Raw genomic sequence first — 25,031 nt, forward strand, 5'->3', positions numbered from 1 at the left:
TATGTAACTTTGATTACCTACTAACTTAAATTCATGAATTTAAACTCACACAGGTGGCGTACAGCTTCTGTAATTAAATAGGACTTAGTGGGGACACCTATAAAGACGATTCTATGGGTTTATCCCCCCAAAGGTTGACATTTTACTGTGCCTTGTTGGAACATACACTTTAAGTCTTGTGTAGTTGATACAATTTTCTCCTCGTGAATAGTCCTATACGTGGACGTTTTTAACTCTAATTTACATATTTCGTTGAATGATTAAACTATAATGTTCCGCTACCAAAATGGCCGACGCTGCTTCACCTTTTCCCCGTAACCATGGTAACCAGGGCCTTCTCCCTTCCGTTCCGGTATGACCACTTCCTTAGGCCGGGCTGCGCATGCGCTGTGGTCCTTTGCCGAAACGCATGCTGATGAAATAGCACGGTTCGCGGACCAGGCGGCAGGGCCCACTTTCAAAGTGTACAACAGCAGCAGATATAGGAACCGGACACACTTCCTCCCAGCAAGTAAGAATCTGCTGCTTCTACCCAATTATTCCTCATATAAAACACGTTTCATGGTCGGTAGGTCGGGGGAACCTGCCGGATTTATTCACTAAATTCCGAGTTCTAGCGAGTTAAGACTCGAAGGACAAATAAGACTCAAATGAGCTGATCTAAGCAAATTGGCCAACTAGGCTATCGCCACTGTCTAGTTATTTTTATTTTTTTAATATATTTTATATCCCAGTGTCAGTGAGCATTTTCCTAATCTATTATCACCACTAGCAGAGGTGTTTGGTCAATTACTCCTGATTTCCAGTTGGTTTTGGACAAGTTCTCTGTGATTATCGTTTATTCACAGTGCTTTCCATTTTCAGCTTGTTTGAGCACAGTCATCAATTTGTTCGTCTTTGCCTGGTTTGCTTCATCAGGATGGAAAAGTTCAAGCTAAAATAACTCCTCTAGAAAAAAAATTATACAAATTCGTCATAGTCACAACTTTTATTTTTTTTAAACCTGAATTTTGTCAGACTTTGGACTCTAGTAAATTAAACTCTGTGCCATTTGCTCATCAAATTTATAATTTTTACTTAATGAACACTGACAACATTTAATATTAACGTTATTTCTTTATTATTTGGAAAGCTGTTATGAATAAGACTAGGTTATACTGTACAACAAGCATGTCAAACTCCAAGTCTAGCAAGGGCCAAATTAACAAGGTTTAAGTGTATGTGGGCCGCAAAATAAACCTTACATTTTCATAGAATTGTAGGTATATTTTGAAAAGTACAGTATAAAAAATCCCAGTATCCCCATCTAGCTAACAAGCAGACAGCACTCACATTGCCGCTGCCAGAATGCGACTCTGGAGCCTGGTCTCTGGTATATCCCAAATGGTGCTGTCCACACTCTGTGCCAAAGCGGATCCTCCCGCTACTTCTTGATATCCTGTGAAGGTGGAGCACGTCGACGTCTCGTTGGAATGTGGTGTTGCGTGCCTCCTTGCACCTGTAGGTCCTCCACTGTCCAGCCGCGGCCATTGCAACACTGACACACACAGATACACTCACTGACACACGGACACGCTCGCTGACAGACAGGCATACACTCACATTATTGTAATTATTCCTGGGGTCCAGTGGGAATCTTTTGTCTGGAGATCTCCTTCCTGCTCCTCACTGCTCCCTCGCGTGCAGTTTAGTGATGCCGGGCGTCGGAATATGGCGTCATATCCCGGCGTCCAGCATCACTACAGACGGCGCACGCAAGGGAGCAGTGAGGAGCAGGAACACTGAGCTCCCTCGCTGCATCCACCACCCCCTCCTCCCCAGCCTGGTAAATTATAGCAGAGTAGGCACCTGCAATGTGGAGAAAGCAGGTGCCTACTCTGCTTGGAACACTAGGCAATTAGGCATGTGTTTGCCGGGCAGCAAAGCTGTCCATTGCGGGCCGCGAGTTTGACTTGCTTGCTGTACAATATTAGTCCTAGATTAGAGTTGGTGGGGCCCCAGGTTATTGCATGCAGGGTCCCATGGTGTAGGTAGTGTGGTCCAAGGTTAGGCAACAAGGAACTAAGTTAAGGCTACTGAGGTCCCAAGGTTTAGTCAGCTGATATCAGCATCTTTTAGCATATGTATTTTTTTATTTTTTGGGGGCAATGTGGGCACAGTCACCTGAACGGTGATTCGGGCACCATAGCTTTTGGAATTCGCCTGAATTAAGCACTGCTAGACTTGGCTCAGACAAAGCGTCTAGTTCTTTGCCAGATGTTGTGGAGACTGGGTGCGACACCGTGCAGACGTCAGGTGTTTGAAGTGTTCCTTTATTAATCTAAGTGGCTAGGCAATATAAAATTGACTTCATTTAAAAAAAATTATAATCTGAATATTTGTATTCTTTACAGATAAAAATGGTTGGCATGGCAACTTCTACTCATATTTAGGGGGTGGTTGCTTTTAAAACAAAGAGAAACCTCTAAACTGAGTTTAAAAAATGTTTTCTTTGTAATTGTCCTAAATACTTTTGTGTTTTTATTTTATTTTTGCAGAATGCCTGGCTTAAGTTGTAGATTTTACCAGCACAAGTTCCCAGAAGTCGATGATGTGGTCATGGTTAACGTACGATCTATTGCTGAGATGGGTGCATATGTCAGCCTTTTAGAGTATAACAACATAGAGGGCATGATCCTTCTCAGTGAACTTTCAAGAAGGCGTATCCGCTCTATTAACAAACTCATCCGAATTGGCAGAAATGAATGTGTTGTGGTGATAAGAGTTGATAAAGACAAAGGTAAATTTCAGCAAAAGGCAAGCAGTCATGCTGGTGCTTATGTTAAACTGTTTTTGTGATTTGTAAAGAGCGCTTTTCCTAGTCACCTTTGCATCCTTTGAATTAGTGAAATGTTAATATCACACTATCAGTGCTGCCAAAGATCGTGGTGGTCCCTAAATGTCAACAAGAGCTGTGGTTAATATCAAATGGGGCACAATGCCATAGCACTTTTCGCTTCAAAAAACCTTCATCAAGCTCAATACTTATATACAAACATGCATGTTTACAGTTACAGTATTTGCTTTTATTTCGATTGAAATCCTCATGGTCTGCAGCTTCTAAAGTCAAATATCTCCAAGCAAACAAGGATTAACTGCTCCCATATTCTTTTTGTGTACAAGTGCTAAGCACTCCAAAGGCATAATAGATATACCGGTAGTGGTTATAGTATTTGGAGATTGAATTGACTCTGGTTTGTCAGTGTTTTTGTGTGATTGAAGTAGTGTGTTTTTTTTTGTTTTGTTTTTTTAATATATCTTGCATGGAATTGTCATACTAGAACATGTTTTATGCCATTGACTGGAAGCATGTATAACTACATTGGTAAATCATTGATGCAGGTGTGAGCAAGTGTACTGCTGAGGATGCTTTGTAAGCTGGTAGACACAAGAATTTAAACACATTTTAGAGGAGGTGAACTAAATTCAAGTCGTCTGTGCTTTCAAAATTTGCTTGAGGTTGAATGATGCATAAGATTAGACGCCCTTGTAATTTTATTAATACTTGAGAGGCGGGTCATAAAAAGGAGTAAAAATAGTCCATTTGCAATAGTAGTCAGTTCCACATATGCTTGCATGCAAAAGCTAGGTTAATCTATTGTCCTCCAATATGGCAAACAATCCTTATGCACCTTATTATGCAAAAGCTGTAAGCATAAATGCCACTAATACATAATAAAGATGCAGTCTCTTTTAAGGTAGACTCCACACATGACTCATAGAAACATAGAATGTGACGGCAGATAAGAACCATTTGGCCCATCTAGTCTGCCCAATTTCTAAATACTTTCATTAGTCTCTGGCCTTATCTTATAGTTAGGATAGCCTTATGCCTATCCCACACATGCTTAAACTACTTTACTGTGTTAACCTCTACCACTTCAGCTGGAAAGCTATTCCATGCATCCACTACCCTCTAAGTAAAGTAATACTTCCTGATATTATTTTTAAACCTTTGTCCCTCTAATTTAAGACTCTGTCCTCTTGTTGTGGTAGTTTTTCTTCTTTTAAATATAGTCTCCTCCTTTACTGTGTTGATTCCCTTTATGTATTTAAATGTTTCCATCATATCCCCCCTGTCTCGTCTTTCCTCCAAGCTATACATGTTAAGATCCTTTAACCTTTCCTGGTAAGTTTTATCCTGCAATCCATGAACCAGTTTAGTAGCCCTTCTCTGAACTCTCTCTAAAGTATCAATATCCTTCTGGAGATACGGTCTCCAGTACTGCGTACAATACTCCAAGTGAGGTCTCATTAGTGTTCTGTACAATGGCATGAGCACTTCCCTCTTTCTACTGCTAATACCTCTCCCCATACAACTGAGTATTCAGTTCACCATCTACTGTATAACAATGATCTGTAATCTCAATATATACAATGTAGCTACGGTAGTTGCCACATTTAAGCTGGTGTATTTGCTAACAGTCTCTTATTGGAGATCCTGGAAAAGCTGAAGTACCATTATGCAGTCAGAAAAATTTCTTTATCAGACCTTCAAAGCTTCGTTCCTAACAGTCTCTGCTCTTTTCCTCAGTGCAGTTCCTGAAGATATGTGCCCAGACCAACCAATATTGTGGAATAGAAGCCTTAAATGTTCCTAGAGACAAAAGCATTACACCTCTGTACATTCAAACACACACAGAGATTTATTTTATTGTTATGCCTACACATAAAATGTAGAAATAGCACATAATCACCGCATACATGCATTATGCTGGGAGTCCCACACAAAACGCCTTGAGGACGAGGCTAAGTGTAGCCAAAATCGTAACCTGTAAAAGACTTGTTTTGTTCTGTAGCTGGAACTTTCTCAATGTTATCCAGCCATGTATTTTGCCTTAAGCAGTACAAATACTATGCCATTTCTTAAATTCTGACTGTATTATGTCATAACTATATTTTGGTTGACTATTTGGTGTGTGACCCCTTGTATAGTTTGTACCTTACAATGTTTTAGTGAAAATTTGGACTGTTGATAAATGAACTATATTAGAAATTATATTTAAGTTCAATCTAGATTATGGGACAAAGATCTCTTGATGTCTCAAGAATGCCATAAAAGCTTTTCTAATAGAGTAGGTGGCTAGTGTTTATACTTTAAGCCATCATATGATTGTGTGAAGCTACATTGGCATGGACAAAGTAGGATATCCCAGCTCTTAGATACTTCCCGCTTATTTTTTAAATCATCCCTAATGATACTATCAAATCAACATGCTTTCTTTTTTGAGTTGGGTGACCTTTTGTCGATGATGCAAAATTTCCACTAGCCATTGGCAAGTGACAGTTCAGCTCTGACGAATAGAAAATTGCACATCATGGGCCCTCCAAGCTTGCCGTGGCAAGTAACATTTAGGCTTGTTTAGTAGTGTAGGTATTGAAATTTTGAGAACTGGTTTAGCAATTGGTGTTTAGAATGGATGGCAAACTTTTGTTGTTCTAATGATCAAGTAGAGAGCAAGAATCTTTGCAGTTGCCAATTGCATTTTTAAAGTTTAGCTCTAACCCTAAGGCTTGGTGGACTTTTAATGGATGGGATCAGGACTTTTCAGATTGGAAAGATTGAGTGAGAAAAGTAAAATTAATTGTGCCAAGACTCATTTCATCATTTGAGGATTGGAGCCAATTAAGCACAAATGATGAGTATATATTTTGACACCGTCCATGTCACAGTACACCACTATCTCTATATTAAAATGTTAAATGCTTTTTATTTCCCTTAGGTTACATAGATTTGTCCAAAAGAAGAGTTTCACCAGAAGAAGCTTTGAAATGTGAAGACAAGTTCACCAAATCTAAAACTGTAAGTATTTAAAGCTAAATTGGTTGCATTGCAGTGATGTACAGTGCTGTAAGTGATCATCTGTTGCAGTATTTGTTTTTCCTTTTGGGCTTTTTTGACCATGCTGGTTGTGTAGAATTAGACGTTCAAATTTTCTGATCTGTTCATTACTGAATATATCAGAAAACTATATGTTCAGTTTATCACTGAGTACTATTGGGAAAACTGAACAGAGAAATAGATTTCATTATACTTTGCCATAGTTGTAACTGCAGACATACTCCTCCTCTGTCAGGAAAAGACTACAACCATAAACCACTGTGCAGTGTACATTTTTACAAAATTTGTTCTGCCCAACTTCAACAAGTAATGCAGTACTTTGTAAATGGGCAGGATCAATTCAGCTGCAGAACTTGAAGAGCAGGTAGAATTTTAAGGGATTAGACAATAATTTTTGAATAACATCTACATGCATACTTTTTGTTTTCACTATCTTGCTCAAATGCTTTAAAATTACCTTTATATGTTGTTCCTTGCTTGAGATGTATCACATGATAAGAATTCATGCGTTTTTTGGGGTTTCTTTTTTTTTTTCTCCCCCATTTGATTGCAGGTCTATAGTATTCTGCGTCATGTGGCAGAAGTTTTGGAATACACAAAGGATGAACAACTAGAAAGCCTATTTCAGAGAACGGCATGGGTATTCGATGACAAATACAAAAGACCAGGTTATGGAGCCTATGATGCATTCAAGCAAGCTGTCTCGTAAGCAACATTTCAACTCCTCTTTTAGGGTTTGTGTCTCAGAACACGGTTATTGGTTCTTTGACAGTACTGCTATAGGGATTCAACTTGATATGTGTATACAGAAACATATAACAAGTATACATGGTGAAATGAGTTTATTATTGTTATGGGGGGTGTATGGATTGTTTGTTGTGGTAGCAGAACCTCTGCGCTTGTGATCCACCTGACTTACACTGCTTCTCTTTCTCTTAGTGATCCATCTGTTCTTGATGGACTGGATTTGATAGAAGAGGAAAGGCGTGTTCTTATTGACAACATTAACAGACGTTTAACCCCACAAGCTGTAAAAATTAGAGCAGGTTTGTGTGTGCCCTCATTTTACATAGCTTAAAGGAACACTATAGTCACCTAAATTACTTTAGCTAAATAAAGCAGTTTTAGTGTATAGATCACTCCCCTGCAATTTCACTGCTCAATTCACTGTCATTTAGGGGTTAAATCACTTTGTTTCTGTTTATGCAGCCACACCTCCCCTGGCTATGATTGACAGAGCCTGCATGAAAAGAAAACTGGTTTCACTTTCAAACAGATGTTAAATAATTGTATCTCAATCTCTAAATTGAACTTTAATCACATACAGGAGGCTCTTGCAGGGTCTAGCAAGCTATTAACATAGCAGGGATAAGAAAGTCTTAATTAAACAGAACTTGCAATAAAGAGCCTAAATAGGGCTCTCTTTACAGACTTTACATCAAGTGTTGATGGAAGTCACATGCAGGGAGGTGTGATTAGGGTTCATAAACAAAGAGATTTAATTCCTAAATGGCAGAAGATTGAGCAGTGAGGCTGCAGGGGCATGTTCTATACACAAAAACTGCTTCATTAAGCTAAAGTTGTTCAGGTGACTATAGTGTCCCTTTAATACATACTAGTCCTTTAAAATTAGTCAACTGGAGTGTCTTATTAAGGAAATATGAGGTGTGTGGTTTTTTTTTTTTGTTAATGAGTCAGCCTCATTCTGTAGTGCTTTTATATAGTCAAAACAATACGGCATAATAAAAATATATATAATATATTATTTTTTTTTTTTTTTACATTTTTAAGTACCGTATATACTCGAGTATAAGCCGAGTTTTTCAGCCCATTTTTTGGGCTGAAAAACCCCAACTCGGCTTATACTCGAGTCAGAGTCTGTATTATGGCAATTTGCATTGCCATAATACAGACTGGGGGGAGAGGGGGGCTGGCAGAGCTGTAACTTACCTTTCCTGCAGCTCCTGTCAGCTCTCTCCTCCTCCGCGCCGTCCGTTCAGCACCTCGGACAGCTCCCAGTGTAAATCTCGCGAGAGCCGCGGCTCTCGCGAGACTTACAGTGTGAGCTGATAGAAGGAGCTGCACAGACCGCGCAGAGGAGGAGAGAGCTGACAGGAGCTGCAGGAAAGGTAAGTACAGCTCTGCCAGCACCCCTCTCCCCCCACTGAACTGCCACTGGACCACCAGGGAAGGAGAGCCCCCCTCCCTGCCATGTATCAAGCAGGGAGGGGGGACGAAAAATAAATAAAAATCTAAATAAAATAAGAAATAATAATAAAAAATAATAATAATAATAATAAAAAAAATAATAAAAAAGGGGGTATAAGGACCACTGTGGGAGGGAGGGGGTGGGATAAGGACCACTATGGGAGGGAGGGGGGGGATAAGGACCACTATGGGAGGGAGGGGGGGGGGGGATAAGGACCACTATGGGAGGGAGGGGGGGGGGGATAAGGACCACTATGGGAGGGAGGGGGGGGATAAGGACCACTATGGGAGGGAGGGGGGGGGATAAGGACCACTATGGGAGGGAGGGGGGGGGATAAGGACCACTATGGGAGGGAGGGGGGGATAAGGACCACTATGGGAGGGAGGGGGGGATAAGGACCACTATACCACTATGGAAGGGAGGGGGGGATAAGGACCACTATCGGAGGGAGGGGGGTGGGATAAGGACCACTATGGGAGGGAGGGGGGGAGAAAAGGAACACTATGGGAGGGAGGGGGGGATAAGGACCACTATGGGAGGGAGGGGGGGATAAGGACCACTATGGGAGGGAGGGGGGGATAAGGACCACTATGGGAGGGAGGGGGGGATAAGGACCACTATGGGAGGGAGGGAGGGGGGGATAAGGACCACTATGGGAGGGAGGGAGGGGGGGGATAAGGACCACTATGGGAGGGAGGGAGGGGGGGGATAAGGACCACTAGGGGAGGGAGGGGGGGATAAGGACCACTAGGGGAGGGGAGGGGGAAGTAAGGACCACTAGGGGAGGGGAGGGGGAAGTAAGGACCACTAGGGGAGGGGAGGGTAAGGACCACTGGGGGAGGGGGATGAAGGAACACGGGGGTGGGGAGGTAAGGACCACTGAGGGAGGAGGAGGGGAGGTCAGGACATATGGGGGGGCAAATATCCTTGCACCGGCCCTGCACACACTGCATTCATACACTGCATTCATACACACACTGCATTCATACACACACTGCACTCATACACACACACACTGCACTCATACACACACACACTGCACTCATACACACACACGCTGCACTCATACACACGCTGCACTCATACACACGCTGCACTCATACACACGCTGCACTCATACACACGCTGCACTCATACACACGCTGCACTCATACACACGCTGCACTCATACACACGCTGCACTCATACACACGCTGCACTCATACACACGCTGCACTCATACACACGCTGCACTCACGCACACGCTGCACTCATACGCACACGCTGCACTCATACGCACACGCTGCACTCATACGCACACGCTGCACTCATACGCACACGCTGCACTCATACGCACACGCTGCACTCATACGCACACGCTGCACTCATACGCACACGCTGCACTCATACGCACACGCTGCACTCATACGCACACGCTGCACTCATACGCACACGCTGCACTCATACGCACACGCTGCACTCATACGCACACGCTGCACTCATACGCACACGCTGCACTCATACGCACACGCTGCACTCATACGCACACGCTGCACTCATACGCACACGCTGCACTCATACGCACACGCTGCACTCATACGCACACGCTGCACTCATACGCACACGCTGCACTCATACGCACACGCTGCACTCATACGCACACGCTGCATTCATTATACACACACTGTAAATAAATATTCAATTAATATATATTTTTTAGGATCTAATTTTATTTAGAAATTTACCAGTAGCTGCTGCATTTCCCACCCTAGTCTTATACTCGAGTCAATAAGTTTTCCCAGTTTTTTGGGGAAAAATTAGGGGCCTCGGCTTATATTCGGGTCGGCTTATACTCGAGTATATACGGTAGCTTGTGCAGTGAGCTTTGCCCAAGTGCGGAAATGAATCAGCCAGTCATGATGCCCATAACTTTAACAGGGATTTCTGGTAATTGTAATTCAGTTTTCTACAGAAGAAAGCTAACCGCTGCATTACAACTAAAACGAACCTGTCCTGTGCAGCCCCTCCATTCAAATACTTATACTGTCAACTTCCTTATAAGGTATATATGTGAAAGTGGGCTGTAGAACCTTTTGTTTATTCATGCAGTGATAAGGCAATATGTTTAATGGTAACTGAGCAAACAACTTCACTGTTCCATTTTAGCAACCATCCACCCCAAAGTGAGCCTGCATTTTCATGCACATTAACCCTCCCCCCAATTGGCACCCTTGCATTCACATTCTCTTCAACCGTCCACCAAATGGCTTCACTGCATTGTCATGCTAGTTAACCCTCCACTGAAATTGCACCCCTCTATTCTCATGCCAGTTAAATCTCCATCCAAATGGTACTCCTGAATTTACGTGCTTTAACTTTCCACCCAAATGGCACCCCTACATTCTTCATGCACGTTAACCCTTCACCCAAATAGCACCACTACATTTGCATGCACGTTAACCCTCCACCCAAATAGCACCACTACATTTGCATGCACATTAACCCTGCACCCAAATGGCACCTCTTTCACACGCACAAATACTCAATGTACACAATCAAAACAATTGCAGTTCATGAAAACAAGTGTTGGAGAATGCTTTAGGCTTAGAAAACGTGAGTCCTGATTTGGTTATATTCTTTTTCAAGATATTGAAGTTGCTTGCTATGGATATGAAGGGATCGATGCAGTGAAAGAAGCACTGCGAGCAGGACTTAATTGTTCTACAGAAAATATGCCAATTAAGGTAAGTGACCTTGAATATAAATGAATAATAACTGTTATAACCCCATTCTGGTAGCTGTTATGTTTAATAGTGGCAAAATCCTTATTTTATTTACATTCTTCAAAACAATATATAGTCAAACTCAAAGAAATGTACTAACACGTCTATTTCAATTACCTGTTTGAAAGAACACTTCTTCTCAAGTACTGCCAAGCCTCAATAGCAAGCCAGTAACCAACCTCATGCTGATGATTTGCATTAACAATGAAATGGCTGTCCTTGAGTGGTTCACTGGCTTTGCATCTTTTCCTAAGCTGTTGTATACAGCAAACACAGACTCAAAGGAAATCATGTTTAAAATGGAATGAGGCAAAAATGTGATTCTTTGTTGAACTAATTTGCAAATACTCACCCAGAATCCTTTGCGGTAGTAACATCACTGCAATTTGTAATTTCTGTGGGAAAAGCAAGTCTTATGGCTTGACTGGTGTGCAGATTTTTGTTTAAGATAGTATTGACTATCCACAGACTTCAGGTGGAAGGGGTTTTCAATTGCATTTTTTCCCCAACATAACTTTTTAGTTTTTGAGATATATTATCTGACTGTGTGTGTGTGTCTCTTTCTTTCCTTCCGTCTTTTCTTTCCTTTCCTTCCGTCTTTTCTTTCCTTTCCTTCCGTCTTTTCTTTCCTTTCCTTCCGTCTTTTCTTTCCTTTCCTTCCGTCTTGTATTTCCTTTCCTTCCGTCTTGTCTTTCCTTTCCTTCCGTCTTGTCTTTCCTTCCGTCTTTCCTTTCCGTCCTTCCTTTCCTTCCGTCCTTTCGTCCTTCCGTCTTTCCTTCCGTCTTTCCTTTCGTCCTTCTGTCTTTCCTTTCCTTCCGTCTTTCCTTTCCTTCCGTCTTTCCTTTCCTTCCGTCTTTCCTTTCCTTCCGTCTTTCCTTTCCTTCCGTCTTTCCTTTCCTTCCGTCTTTCCTTTCCTTCCGTCTTTCCTTTCCTTCCGTCTTTCCTTTCCTTCCGTCTTTCCTTTCCTTCCGTCTTTCCTTTCCTTCCGTCTTTCCTTTCCTTCCGTCTTTCCTTTCCTTCCGTCTTTCCTTCCCTCCCTCGGGACTTTTATGACATTGCATTCTAAATACATAGACTTCAATATGTAATTGGTCCCCAATTTGTAGCTGTACCTACACTTCTGGAATGGCTTTCCACAAGATTTTGAAGTGTTTCTGTGGGAATTTTATCAAGTAGAGCATTTGTGAGATCAGGCTATGATTTTGTCCGAAAAGGCCTGGCTTGCAATCTCCATTACAGTTTGTCCCAAAGGTATTTGATTTAGTTGAGTTCAGGAATCTGTGCGGGATAGTCATGTTCTTGCACACTAAACTCATCTAATCATGTCTTTATGGACCTTGCTTTGTGCGCAGGGGTTATGCTCAGTTATGCTGAAATAGAAAAGGCCCTTCCCCAAACTGTTAGTACAAAGTTGGAAGCATAGCATTGTCCAAAATGTCTTCATATGCTAAAGCATTAAAGGACCACTATAGTGCCAGGGAAAACAAACTTGTTTTCCTGGCTCTATAGGGTCTTTAGGTCCCCCCACTCTCAGGGTCCCACTCCCGCTGGGATGAAGAGGGAGGAAGGGATTAAACGCTTACATTTCTCCAGCGCCGAGGGAACTCTCCTCCCTCTTCCGACGTCATCCGCCGAATGTGCATGCGCGTCAAGAGCTGCGCGCATTCAATCAGTCCATAGGAAAGCCTTTCTCAATGCTGGACTTCAGCGTCTTCTCACTGTGATTTTCGCAGAAGCGCCTCTAGCAGCTGTCAGTTAGACAGCCACTAGAGACTGGATTAACCCAATTGTAAACCTAGCAGTTTCTCTGAAACTGCTATGTTTACAGCTGCAGCGTTAACCCTCGATGGACCTGGCACCCAGACCACTTCATTGAGCTGAAGTGGTCTGGGTGCCTATAGTGGTCCTTTAATATTTCACTTCACTGGTAAGTAAGGGGTCTAGCCCAACCCCTGGAAAAAAAGCCTTATACCATTATCTTTTCTTTACCAAACTTTACAGTTTGCACTATTCAGTCAGGCGGGTAAAATTATTTTGGCATTTTTCAAACCCAGACTCGCCTATCAGACTGACAGGCTTGATTCGTCACTACACAGAACGTGTTTCCACTGCTCCAGCATGCTTTATACCACTCGATCCGACACTTGGCATTGTACTTGGTGATGTGAGGCTTGCAGGCAGCTGCTCGGTTTTGAAACTCTTTAGCCATGGAATCTGTGGAGTGTTGGCAACTTACTCACAATGTGCCTCAGCACTCGGTCACCCCGCTCTGTGACTTTACTTGGTGTTCCGCTTTGTGGCTGAGTTGCTGCTGTTCCTAAAATCTACCACTTTCGATTAAAGCCACTTACAGCTGACCTGTGGAATACCTAGCAGTGATGAAGTTACACAAACTGACCGATTGCACAAGTGGCATCCTATCACAGCACCACACTTAAATTCACTGAGCCGTTCAGAATGACCCATGTTTTTAACAAATGTTTGTAAATGCAGACTGCATTGTTCGGTTACTTGATTTTTACACACCCGTGGCAATGGGTTGAAACACCTGAATTCAATAATCCAGAAGTGTGTCCCAATACTTTTTGTCCATATAGCATGTATATTTTCCATATATTTTGTCCATGCAGCTTTGCAAGTTAATGTACAGACTATGCCCAGCAGAGCATGTAAATTAAAAAAAGAAATTAAACTCAGATTTTCAAATTTAAATGGCACAACCCATAGCTAACTTTTAGTTAACTATTTGATTGTGCAAAAAATCTAATCTGCAGCAGTTATGCAGGCTTTATATGCTTAATTTAAAACAGAATTATAACCCAACAAAGACCAGATCTGTTACTATTTCAAAATGCATGTCTGAGTGTTAATTTATAGCAAGACAAAGCATAATTGTAAATATTTTAATACACGCAATCTGTGACTGGTGTTTGTTATGCTTAATTTAGCCCAAAGGAGCAGTTGTTTATTGTTTGTGTTTTTTTTCTACTTCATTAACTTACGCTTGTAATCCTTTCAAGATAAATCTTATTGCTCCTCCTCGATATGTAATGACTACCACAACACTTGAAAGGACGGAAGGTCTTTCTGTACTAAATCAGGCAATGTCAGTCATCAAGGAGAAAATCGAAGAGAAAAGAGGAGTGTTTAATGTCCAAATGGAGGTACGTGTTTTTGTAATATTAACAGCAGACCTGCAAAAGAATGGATTCAATAACCAGAACACCTTATCTAGTTGAAAGTTAATAAAATTGAGAAACTTTTATATGATGGGTTTACGGAAACAAACTGCGGTCTGTGTACACATTATTGGAATTAAAGGTTTTGATTTTTTTTTTATATATATATAGAATAAAAAATGCTTTGAAACTTGCCTTTATTTCAGCATTGGCTTAGACTTTCTTGCCCCCAAAACCTTCTCTGGTGAAGTCATTAATCGTGTTGAATTTTGGCTAATCAAATGCTTCTCACAGAGAAGCATTGAGGACATATTGAACCTGTACTATAATTATTTTAATTTCACAATTTTGACTCCTATAAGTTTTAAGCACTGTAATGGAATTAACCCCTTAAGGACCAAACTTCTGGAATAAAAGGGAATCATGGCATGTCACACATCATGTGTCCTTAAGGGGTTAAAGGGTCACCAGAACAACTACAGCTTATTGAATTTGTTCTGGTGAGTATAATCATTCCCTTCAGGCTTTTTGCTGAAAACACTGTCTTTTGATATAAAATGCAGTGTTTACATTACAACCTAGTAATAACTCCACTGGCCACTCCTCAGATGGCTGCTAGAGGCATTAATGGTTGGTTGTTGGCTTCTACTCCTTTGTATAATTGAGACTTTGACCACAATTCCATTTCAGTCCATTTTCTGGGATCAGTTTGAGAAAACATAACACAAAACAAAAACACACTTTAATGTGTAACATCTATTTTTAAAATCTCGAGAGAATCTATTAATAATCTGTATTGTCTAATTGTTTTTTGTGTTTAGCCTAAGGTAGTCACAGATACAGATGAAACGGAGCTTGCCAGACAACTAGAACGACTGGAGAAAGAGAACGCTGAGGTGGATGGCGATGATGATGCTGAGGAAATGGAAGCAAAAGCTGAAGATTAACAAAAAACTGCTTTGTTTGCAGTGTGAAATGTTACCATACAAACTGTATCTCCACATTCATAACATCTCCTGAATTAAGTGTGTACATGTTCTACGTCATTGCTTCTCAAGCCTGTTCTTAAACAATACTGACAGACCAGGATATAGGGGGTTACTAATTTGTATTCCAAAAGTAATATTCATAAGTCCTGGCCAGTTTGTGATCTTTGAGCACTGTTTTGAGAATCATTGAGTTCTTTGATCTGTACACATTTTATTTATAAAATTTTTTTTTTTTTTTTTTTTTTTTATTATTAAAACCATCATGATTTTGCTTTTTTGTATTACCGAAGAGTGGTTTTTGAAATTAGCAAAACAAAATAATTATCCACTGTAAACTCAATAGATCTATGCAGAGTTTATTCAGTTAAGAATGCTCTATATGAAAAACAAAATCTGGATTTCTTGGAAACCAATAGACTCATCCCTTTGCATGTAATTCCATGCTACTTCATATGCGAAAGGAAATTTTGATTGAAAGGGTCTCTTTACCTGGTATAAAGAATGGATTCTAATTTTTGACGTATAATTTGTTACAAAATTACTAATTCTATTACCAAAGAAATGTTCAGCCAAGGGTATTTCTGGTCTCATTTTCCTTCTTTTGGTGAGACAATCCCCATTTTAGAGTCGTGTCTTGCCGTCCTAACTTTGTTCCCTGGTGTCGTGCTTTTGGGGACCCCATGGAACTGTATGCAAAAGTGTAGTTTGCACACATCATTAGATGTGCTGGTGCAATACTCAGGCACTAAGTCCCTGCAGAGAGCACTGAAACAGTTCTCCCTGCTTGGTCCATCCTTCGTGGACTGGTCTGTTAGATTGGTAGGCAGCCTGGTGGCCAGGGTGACCTGCCAGTTCTTCAGGCAGACCTCTTTAAGCTGCACCAGGGATGTAAGTTAATCAAAGGACTAACCATCACTGGTGTTGGTGCAGGTTGATATTTTGCATTGGAAAGTCTTTGTCTGTGTTAAATAAACAGTCTGCTTCCTTTGCTGTTTGGATAAAAGTATGAACAGATGCATATCTCTTCAACATCAACTATACTGGTGGCTCCTAGTTTGCAGCACTCTTTTTGTTTTGCTTTTTTTTTTCCCTGCCAGAATATTTCTTTTAGGATGGCCAAATCCTTAGGGGTCACAATAAACAAGTTACACAGTACGTGATGCTTTGATGTCCAGTGGTTCCCCTTCAATTTTGTTTTTCAGTGAAGCACATAAACTAGCTCAGACCATGTGACAATCTGTGCTGGTGCTTGGTAAACTTGGATTGAGATCTGTTGGTGGTTTGCTAATTTTGCTTTGCTAGAACCACTGGAAAAAATGCAGCAGTTTAGACAATTTTTTTTAAATTTTATTACAGTTTTGAACATCTATTAATAAAAACTGCCAATAAAAATCTAAGATATTTACTATTGCCTCTTTCAGACTTTGTGTGTGTGTGTGTGATATAGATTCTTTTAAGCAAACAAATAAGTTTGAATGACTATCTGTTCCTGTCCAAATTAGAGATGATTAAATTGCGTATACGCAGAAGTAAATTCACACTGACACACGGAGTTCAGGTTAAAAGAACTTCGAGAAAACTTAAAGGACCACTCTAGTGCCAGGAAAGCATACTCGTTTTCCTGGCACTAGAGTGCCCTGAGGGTGCCCCCACCCTCAGGGACCCCCTCCTGCCCGGCTCTGGAAAGGGGAAAGGGGTTAAATCTTACCTTTTTCCAGCGCTGGGCGGAGAGATCTCCTCCTCCGATTCTCCTCCCCGTCGGCTGAATGCGCACGCGCGGCAAGAGCTGCGCGCGCATTCAGCCGGTCACATAGGAAAGCATTCATAATGCTTTCCTATGGACGCTTGCGTGCTCTCACTGTGATTTTCACAGTGAGAATCACGCAAGCGCCTCTAGCGGCTGTCAATGAGACAGCCACTAGAGGAAATAGGGGAAGGCTTAACCCATTCACAAACATAGCAGTTTCTCTGAAACTGCTATGTTTATGAAAAAATGGGTTAACCCTAGAAGGACCTGGCACCCAGACCACCTCATTAAGCTGAAGTGGTCTGGGTGCCTAGAGTGGTCCTTTAATGGCATCTGAATAAAAAGCGGGTATGCAGACCCTTTTAAAGGCAATATTACATCATCATAGAATATCAAGATAACAAAAAATAAACATTATTAATTGGATTAGGTGTTAAGTGGTCAGTTGGGCATCCTCCCATCATGGGATGTCGTCATCTTTGACACGGGAGTGGACATAAGATTCAAGCGCCATTGTTGTTTAGCACGAGGCTCGCTCGATGGGAGGGGGGATCTGGCAGCCAGCCATTTTGAGTACTTGGCACCATTTAGCTTCAAGGTTAGTTTCTCAGGCTTAGTGAATACACATTTTATTAGTACAGTTCTCATGATCTAACTATGGCATACAATGTTTCATATTACAGGAACTTGACTGTTCCGGTGCTGCTCATAACCTTCTAGAAAAGCATTTCCTTCTAATATTCTAAATACTGTTAGGAAAATGAATAATAGTCAATCAATAATAGGTAATTTAATAATTCTACAACGTGTGTGTGTGTGTATATATATATATATATATATATATATATATATATATATAGTATATTAATGATTTATGTTAATAGAATGTTTCCTCATTCATTAAGTTTGTTTCCATAAAACCAGATAAAGTAAGCTATAAAATAAATTTCTAAAATTGGGAAACACAGCTAGTGGTCATCTGAGTGCGTTTAAAACAACTTGCTTGGACAATGTATTCATACTAGAAAAAGTATATTAATGGGATTCTACAGATTTGTATTCCTAACAGTATAGTGCCCTCTAGTGTCGCTTCCCCACCCCCCGACATGTTACATAGTTACACAGCTGAAAAGAGACTTGCGTCCTTTCAGTTCAGCCTTCCTCACATTTGTTTTTTGCTGTTGATCCAAAAGAAGGCAAAAAAAACAGTTTGAAGTACAATTTTGTAAACGGTTAAATCTATCAGGGGGAGCTAATGCGCTTGTGCGGCCCTCCCCATAAGCAAGCAGTGCCTCAATGATTTTCTATGGACGACGGTTGTCCTTATGCAGAGCGTGAAGACAACCAGTGTTATTTAGGCGACCTGAAGTCCATACACATCCTGTCTGATAGCCACTGGAGGCAATCTTGGTCCTGCAAGGTAATTGCAGTTTTTATTAAACTGCAATGATTTACATTGCAAGACTGTGTGACAGGAACACTATACCCACGCCACTTCGATTAGATGGTCTGGGTGACTATAGTGTCCCTCTAAGCTGTAGTTCTGTTGTCATAGTGTTCATTTAAGGGGTTAAACATCAACTTTCTGTTAGAAATATTTCAGTAAATTATATATATATATATATATATATATATATACTGCCAGCAAATTCTGTAGTGCTGTACAATGGGTGTAAAGCGACTCTTGTCATATTAAGAATTCCTTGGATCCCAGAGATCTGTTCCTTTTTATCACCCATCCCCTTCACCATTTTAGACAGTTATCCAGTCCACCGGGGGCTCTGCCTTTTTCAAGTCTCAAAGATGTTTTGTATAGCTTAAGATATTTGCCCATAGCTGGGTTCACACACATGCGTATGCCAAGTTCAAGCTGAAGCTTGGATGTGCTGCTTCAGTATGTGACCTGTCACTGCAGAGAGGTGACTGCACATAGTGGAAAAATTATAAAGGCTGTGGAGTATGACTAAAGCTACACCTTTTGTAAACCTGCTGGTTTTACATAAAGAAAAGTAGTCCTTACTTTTCCTTATGTTTAACTTTTAACAAGGCAAGTAAGGGGGTAATTTTTAACATTCCAAAAATAGTGCAGACCGCTTTGGAGTCTGAGGTAAATACATCTTCAGAAAAGAGTTTTCACTATCAGGTTTTGCTGTGGACAGCTTTTGGAAACAGGCATAACGCAAAAGAATATACTCCACAGACATCTATTTTGTGTGTGACTGTAAAACGGTGTCTGCTCCTGGAGGGTGAATTGTGCCATATCTGGCACCTTGGTGACTACCTGATGAGTTAACTTGATCAATGACAAGACACCTTGTCATGATACAATTTTCCTCAAAAACATGAGTCTCAAAGCCTGCATCCTCAAACCAGGCCACAAGCATCCTCCGATACAGCACAAAGTTCCATAGTGCTGGTTGGGAAGTCCTACATAGTTACATAGCTGAAAAGAGACTTGCGTCCATCAAGTTCAGCCTTCCTCACATATGCTTTTGCTGTTGATCCAAAAGAAGGCAAAAAACCCAGTCTGAAGTGCTTCCAATTTTGCAACAAACTAGGAAAAAATTCCTTCTTGACCCCAAAATAGCAGTCAGTTGTCTCCTTGGATCCTAATTAGAAATTGTATCCCTGTATGTTATGTTTTTGCAAGTATTTATCCAATTGCAACTTAAACATCTGTATAGACTCTGACAAAACCACCTCTTCCGGCAATGAATTCCATATCCTTATTGCTCTTACTGTAAAAAAACATTTTCTTTGCCTTAGATGAAATCTCCTTTCTTCAAGCCTAAATGTGTGACCTCGTGTCCTATGTATAGCCCTGTTTATGAATAGATTTCCAGATAATGGTTTGTACTGGCCCCGAATATATTTGTATAATGTTATCATATCCCCTCTAAGGCGCCGTTTTTCCAAACTGAAGAGATTTAAATTTTTTAACCTTTCTTCATAACTAAAATGCTCCATTCCTTTTATCAATTTTGTAGCTCGTCTCTGCACTTTTTCCAGTGCCATGATATCCTTCTTTAGAACAGGTGCCCAAAATTGCACAGCATATTCAAGGTGTGGTCTTACCAGCGATTTATAAAGAGGCAAAATTATATTTTCATCTCGAGAATTTATGCCCCTATTTATACATGACAAAACTTTACTGGCCTTAGCAACGGCAGATTGACATTGCATATTGCTACCTAATTTGTTGTCTATAACAATTCCCAAATCCTTCTTGTGTGTGGTCATCCCTAGTTCACTACCATTTAGGGTGTAAATTGCTTGTGCATTCTTAACCCCGAAGTGCATAACTTTGCATTTTTCTACGTTAAATTTAATCTTCCATTTTAGTGCCCAGTCCCCCAATCTATCCAAATCCCTCTGAAGCAAGGCAATATCCTGCTCACATTTTATTACTTTACAAAGTTTTGTGTCATCTGCAAACACTGATACATGGCTTTCAATGCCCATTTCAAGATAATTTATAAATATGTTAAATAGAAGCGGTCCCAAAACCGAACCCTGAGGGACACCACTTACCACTTTTGTCCAGCTTGAAAATTTACCATTTATGACAACTGGCTGTACTCTATCCTTAAGCCAATGTTCTACCCAAGAACAAGAATATTCATCTAGACCAATTTCTTTTAGTTTGAAGACTAACCTATTGTGAGGAACTGTATCAAATGCCTTGGCAAAATCCAAGTAGATCACATCCACTGCAACACCCTGATCTATATTTCTACTTACTTCTTCGTAGAATGCAATTAGGTTAGTTTGACATGACCTATGTTTCATAAAACCATGCTGATTATTGCTAATAACACAGTTCTTCCCAATTAATTCCTGAATATTATCCCTTAATAGCCGTTCAAATAATTTCCCTGTCACAGAAGTTAAGCTCACAGGTCTATAATTTCCAGGCAAGGATTTTGAACCCTTTTTAAATATAGGAACAACATCTGCCTTCCTCCAATCCTCCGGTACAATACCTGAAACAAAAGAATCTTGAAAAATTAAATACAGAGGTTCACTTATTTCCCCACTTAGCTCGTGGGTGGATACCGTCAGGCCCCGGAGCTTTATTTACATTAATTTTCTTTAATAGCTGTAGCACCTTGTCTCGAGTTATCCAATCACAAGTTATCTGCAAGTTTGTTGCAGCAATCATATGCATATCTCTTGCCATAGGATCCTCATTAATATATACCGAAGAAAAATAGTTATTTAAAATTTCTGCCTTTTCCTGGTCTTCATTGACTAAGAGACCCATCTCTGTTTTCAGTGTACCTACGCTTTCATTTTTTGTTTTTTTAGAATTAATGTACTTGAAAAAATGTTTGGGGTTGGTTTTGCATTCTTTGGCTATCAATTTCTCATTTTCTAGTTTAGCCACTTTAATTGCCTTTTTGCAAGTATTATTGGCTTCCTTATATCTTATATAGGATGCATCTGATTGGTCAGATTTAAATGCTTTAAAAGCCCTTTTCTTATTTTTAATCTCTTGTTTTACATCTCTACTAAGCCACATTGGTTTTAATTTGTTTCTTTTATATTTATTACCCAATGGTACATACTGTGAAATGTACCTTTCTAATATTTGTTTGAATAGTTTCAATTTTTCCTCAGTGTTTTTATCACTAAGGCGTTTATGCAGTCGATGTGTTGTAGAGCTGCCCTAATCTTATTAAAATTGGCTTTTTTAAAATTATACGTTTTAATATACCCCACATGCTTTTGCTTTTTTGAGTTTATTTCAAAAGTTACCATATTGTGATCACCATTTCCCAAATGCTCCCCTACTTGAATGTTGGTTAAAAGATTAACATTGTTTGTTATAACGAGATCCAGACAAGCATCCTTTCTAGTTGGTCCTTGTACCAGTTGTGACATAAAGGTGTCATTTAACACATTCAAAAAACGGATTCCCCTAGCTGAAGTACTAGTCCCTCTATCCCAATTTATGTCCGGGTAATTAAAATCTCCAATAATTAATGTGTTCCCCCGATTTGCAGCTTCACCAATTTGCTCTAACAGCAGTTCTTCCTCATTAATATTTACATTTGGTGGTTTATAACATATCCCAACCAATAACGTATTTCCCTTTGTTTGCCCCAAGCAGATATCTACCCATAAAGCTTCCACATTTTCCTCGTCACACTCCACATGCCTAAGATTTGACTTGAACTCATGGCTGACATACAAACATACCCCACCACCCTTCTTGTTTTTCCTATCCCTCCTAAATAATGTGTACCCATTTAAGTTAACTGCTCAGTCATGTGTCTCATCCCACCATGTTTCTGTTATGCCTATTATATCATATTTTTTAGTGCATGCTATTGCCTCTAGTTCCCCCATTTTGTTATATAGGCTCCTTGCATTCGTAAGCATACATTTAATATTACCATGAGTCATTTGTACTTTTTGTGAATCAATATTACATACCGCCTCTGTTCTGAGCTTCCCCCTCCCCCCATCTCCACCCCCATTGTTCTGAGCTAAGGCCCATCTCATTTCTATCCTATCTCGATTTTCTAGATTGCTTTGAGCCTCCCCCCCTACTACTAGTTTAAAATCTCCTCCAACCTTCTAGCCATCCTATCCCCCAGCACAGCAGACCCTCTTCCGTTTAGGTGCAATCCATCACGACTATACAGGTTGTACCCAAGCGCAAAATTGGCCCAGTGCTCTAAAAACCCAAAACCCTCTTTCCTGCACCAAGACTTCAGCCACGCATTGACCTCTCTAATCTCCCGCTGCCTTTCTGCTGTAGCGCGCGGCACAGGTAATATTTCTGAAAATATTACCTTGGAGGTCCTTTTCTTAAGCTTACTTCCTAGATCCCTGAACTCACTCTTTAGGACCTTCCATTTTCCTCTGACTTTGTCATTGGTACCAATATGGACCATGACAGCTGGGTCATCCCCAGCCCCTCCCAATAATCCCTCCACTCTGTCGGCAACATGCCGGACCCGAGCACCTGGGAGACAGCAAACTGTCCGGTTGAGTCGATCAGAGTGGCAGATTACCCTATCTACTCTCTTAATAATAGAGTCCCCTACCACCACAACCTGTCTAGACTTCCTTACCCTCTCAACCCCACCCGTACTAGAGGGGCTGTTCCCACGGCTGTTAGAAGGAACAGCTTCCTGCAGTACAGCTACTCCTGAGCTGATGCACCCAACATCTTCACTCAAATGGGCAAATCTGTTAGGCTGCACTAGATCAGGACTAGCTAAACCTTTCCTCTTCCCTCTGCTTCCTCGCCCCACTGTTACCCAGCTATGTGCCTGTTCTCCATCTGTCTCATCTCCTCCCAATCCACTACCTGCACCCACTAAACTCTGCTCAGTGAGCAGCAGACTCCTCTCAAGATTATCAATCTCCCTCAGTGTTGCCTTTCACAATAGCACTTTCTGTTGGTATGTGGAGCTCCTTCAAGTTTTTGGTATCTTTTGATGCCTCACCACCTCCTCTCTTAACCTCCAAATAGCGCCCTGTTTGGAGACCCCGATTGCCCTTGATGATGTTTTACCAGATTTCAGGAACTCTGTGATCTGGTTAGGAGTTCCAGTACGTTTGGAAGTTGCTACTGGTCAGGCGAGCCATGCCTCTGTGAGTTCCTTCCTGGTCTATGTTGTTTCTGCTGGTAAGGGTACTGGGCCTGGAGGCATGGGATGGAGGAGGTAAATGTTGGTGATTATAGTCTTTTTAGGGGGAGATGGTGGTTGGGAGTCATGTACCCATTGTACAGCGCTACGGAATCTGATGGCGTTATATAAATAATAAAATAATAATGTACACATCCCAGGTGACTGAGCAGTCTGTCACCCACATAAGGATACAAATCAGAAAGCCATTACTACTTAATAGCTAAAAGGTCAACATTAGGAGGGGGAATTATTTTTTAAAATTTCTTTTTCATTTGCTAAACTGATAATTCCCCAATTTGATACTTTTAAATAAGGCACTTATTTACTTAAAGAGACACTCCAGGCACCCCGGCCACTTCTGCCAATTGGAGTGGCCTGGGTGCCAACTACCATCACCCTTAACCCTGCAAGTGTAATTATTGCAGTTTTTATAAACTCCAATAATTACCTTGCAAGGTTAAGTCCTCCTCTAGTGGCTGTCTATCAGACAGCCACTAGAGGGATTCCAGGTTCTTAAAATACGAAAAGTTTTTTTAAAAAATGCTGGACGATCTCATGCTATGCATGAGGACCTCCAGCGTTGCCGGAATCCCCATAGGAAAGCATTGAATAATGCTTTCCTCTGGGGAGGTCTAATGTACGCGAGCGGCCATAGCCGCACATGCGCATTAGGTCTCCCCTGTCGGCGGTGGGTGGGCGGAGCCTGACCCAGCACCGAGGGACATAGGCCTTGGATGCAGGTAAGTCACTGAAGGGGTTTTAACTCCTTTAACAACATGGGATAGGGTGTGGGAAGGAGGGGGACACTGCAGGACCAGGAAAAAGGGTTTGATTTCCTGGCACTGTAGAGTCTCTTTAACCCCTTAAGGACCCATGACATGTGTGACATGTCATGATTCCCTTTTATTCCAGAAGTTTGGTCCTTAAGGGGTTAAGGATACCAAGTTAAGGAGCTTTCTAAATTAAAAGGTCAATATTAAGAAGAAAAAAAAAAAGCCCGGGGGCGGAGCCAAGCTGCAGAGCAGAGAGGTCGCACGGCACTGTAGCTCCTGCGATTTCAAGCCATAAAACACCCAATCTGAAAGCAAAAACCGACCAAAATAGCCACAAATCTCAAGCAATAGCGGGGGACTCGACATGGGCCGAAAAAGTAAAAAGCCGAAGCCCGACGAGCCCAGACTAGGCCTCGATATCGGAGCCATGTGGCGCCAAGCCCGCGGAGCAGCTAGGCCCAAGATGGCCGAATACCCGGAGACTTACTCTGACTTGTCGGACGACCTCTCCCAGGAGGAAGACACATATCCCTCTCCCAGTCCATCGGCAGCCAAAGCCACACCAAAAGACCCTGATAATGCACCAGTCACGACCGCGGTGCTCAAGGCACTACTGGCGGGCCTGCAGACCACGATCCAGGCTGAAATGGCAGGCCTCCGAACGGACCTCCAGGGAATAACCGAGAGACTGAGCACTCTGGAGAACACCTCCGCCACTACTGCCACCGCTATTACAGCCATGCAACAGGAGATATGGAGCTTGCGGGCCACAACAGAGGCTTTTGAGCGGCGGTTCGCCATGATGGAGGACACTCGAAGGGCAACCAACATAAAAGTACGGGGT

The 25,031-nt window shown here is 41.4% G+C and overlaps 1 protein-coding gene across 2 annotated transcripts; it reads left to right on the forward strand.

The window, feature by feature from the left end:
• Window positions 1-379: 379 nt before the first annotated feature.
• EIF2S1 (eukaryotic translation initiation factor 2 subunit alpha) lies at window positions 380-16,435 on the forward strand. 2 transcript variants are annotated; one of them, XM_063439162.1, is made up of 9 exons: window positions 392-444; window positions 476-511; window positions 2,538-2,779; window positions 5,763-5,842; window positions 6,435-6,586; window positions 6,821-6,927; window positions 10,716-10,813; window positions 13,873-14,016; window positions 14,853-16,435. In XM_063439162.1, exons 3-9 carry the CDS (start codon window positions 2,539-2,541, stop codon window positions 14,976-14,978), a joined length of 948 nt encoding a protein of 315 aa, XP_063295232.1. In that variant the 5' UTR covers window positions 392-444; window positions 476-511; window position 2,538; the 3' UTR covers window positions 14,979-16,435. The 2 variants fall into 2 exon arrangements, with proteins under 2 accessions (XP_063295231.1, XP_063295232.1); XM_063439161.1 differs by having other exon boundaries at window positions 380-511.
• Window positions 16,436-25,031: the final 8,596 nt, after the last annotated feature.

This window comes from Pelobates fuscus, chromosome 13, assembly GCF_036172605.1.
Source record: "Pelobates fuscus isolate aPelFus1 chromosome 13, aPelFus1.pri, whole genome shotgun sequence".
Lineage (NCBI taxonomy): Eukaryota > Metazoa > Chordata > Amphibia > Anura > Pelobatidae > Pelobates > Pelobates fuscus.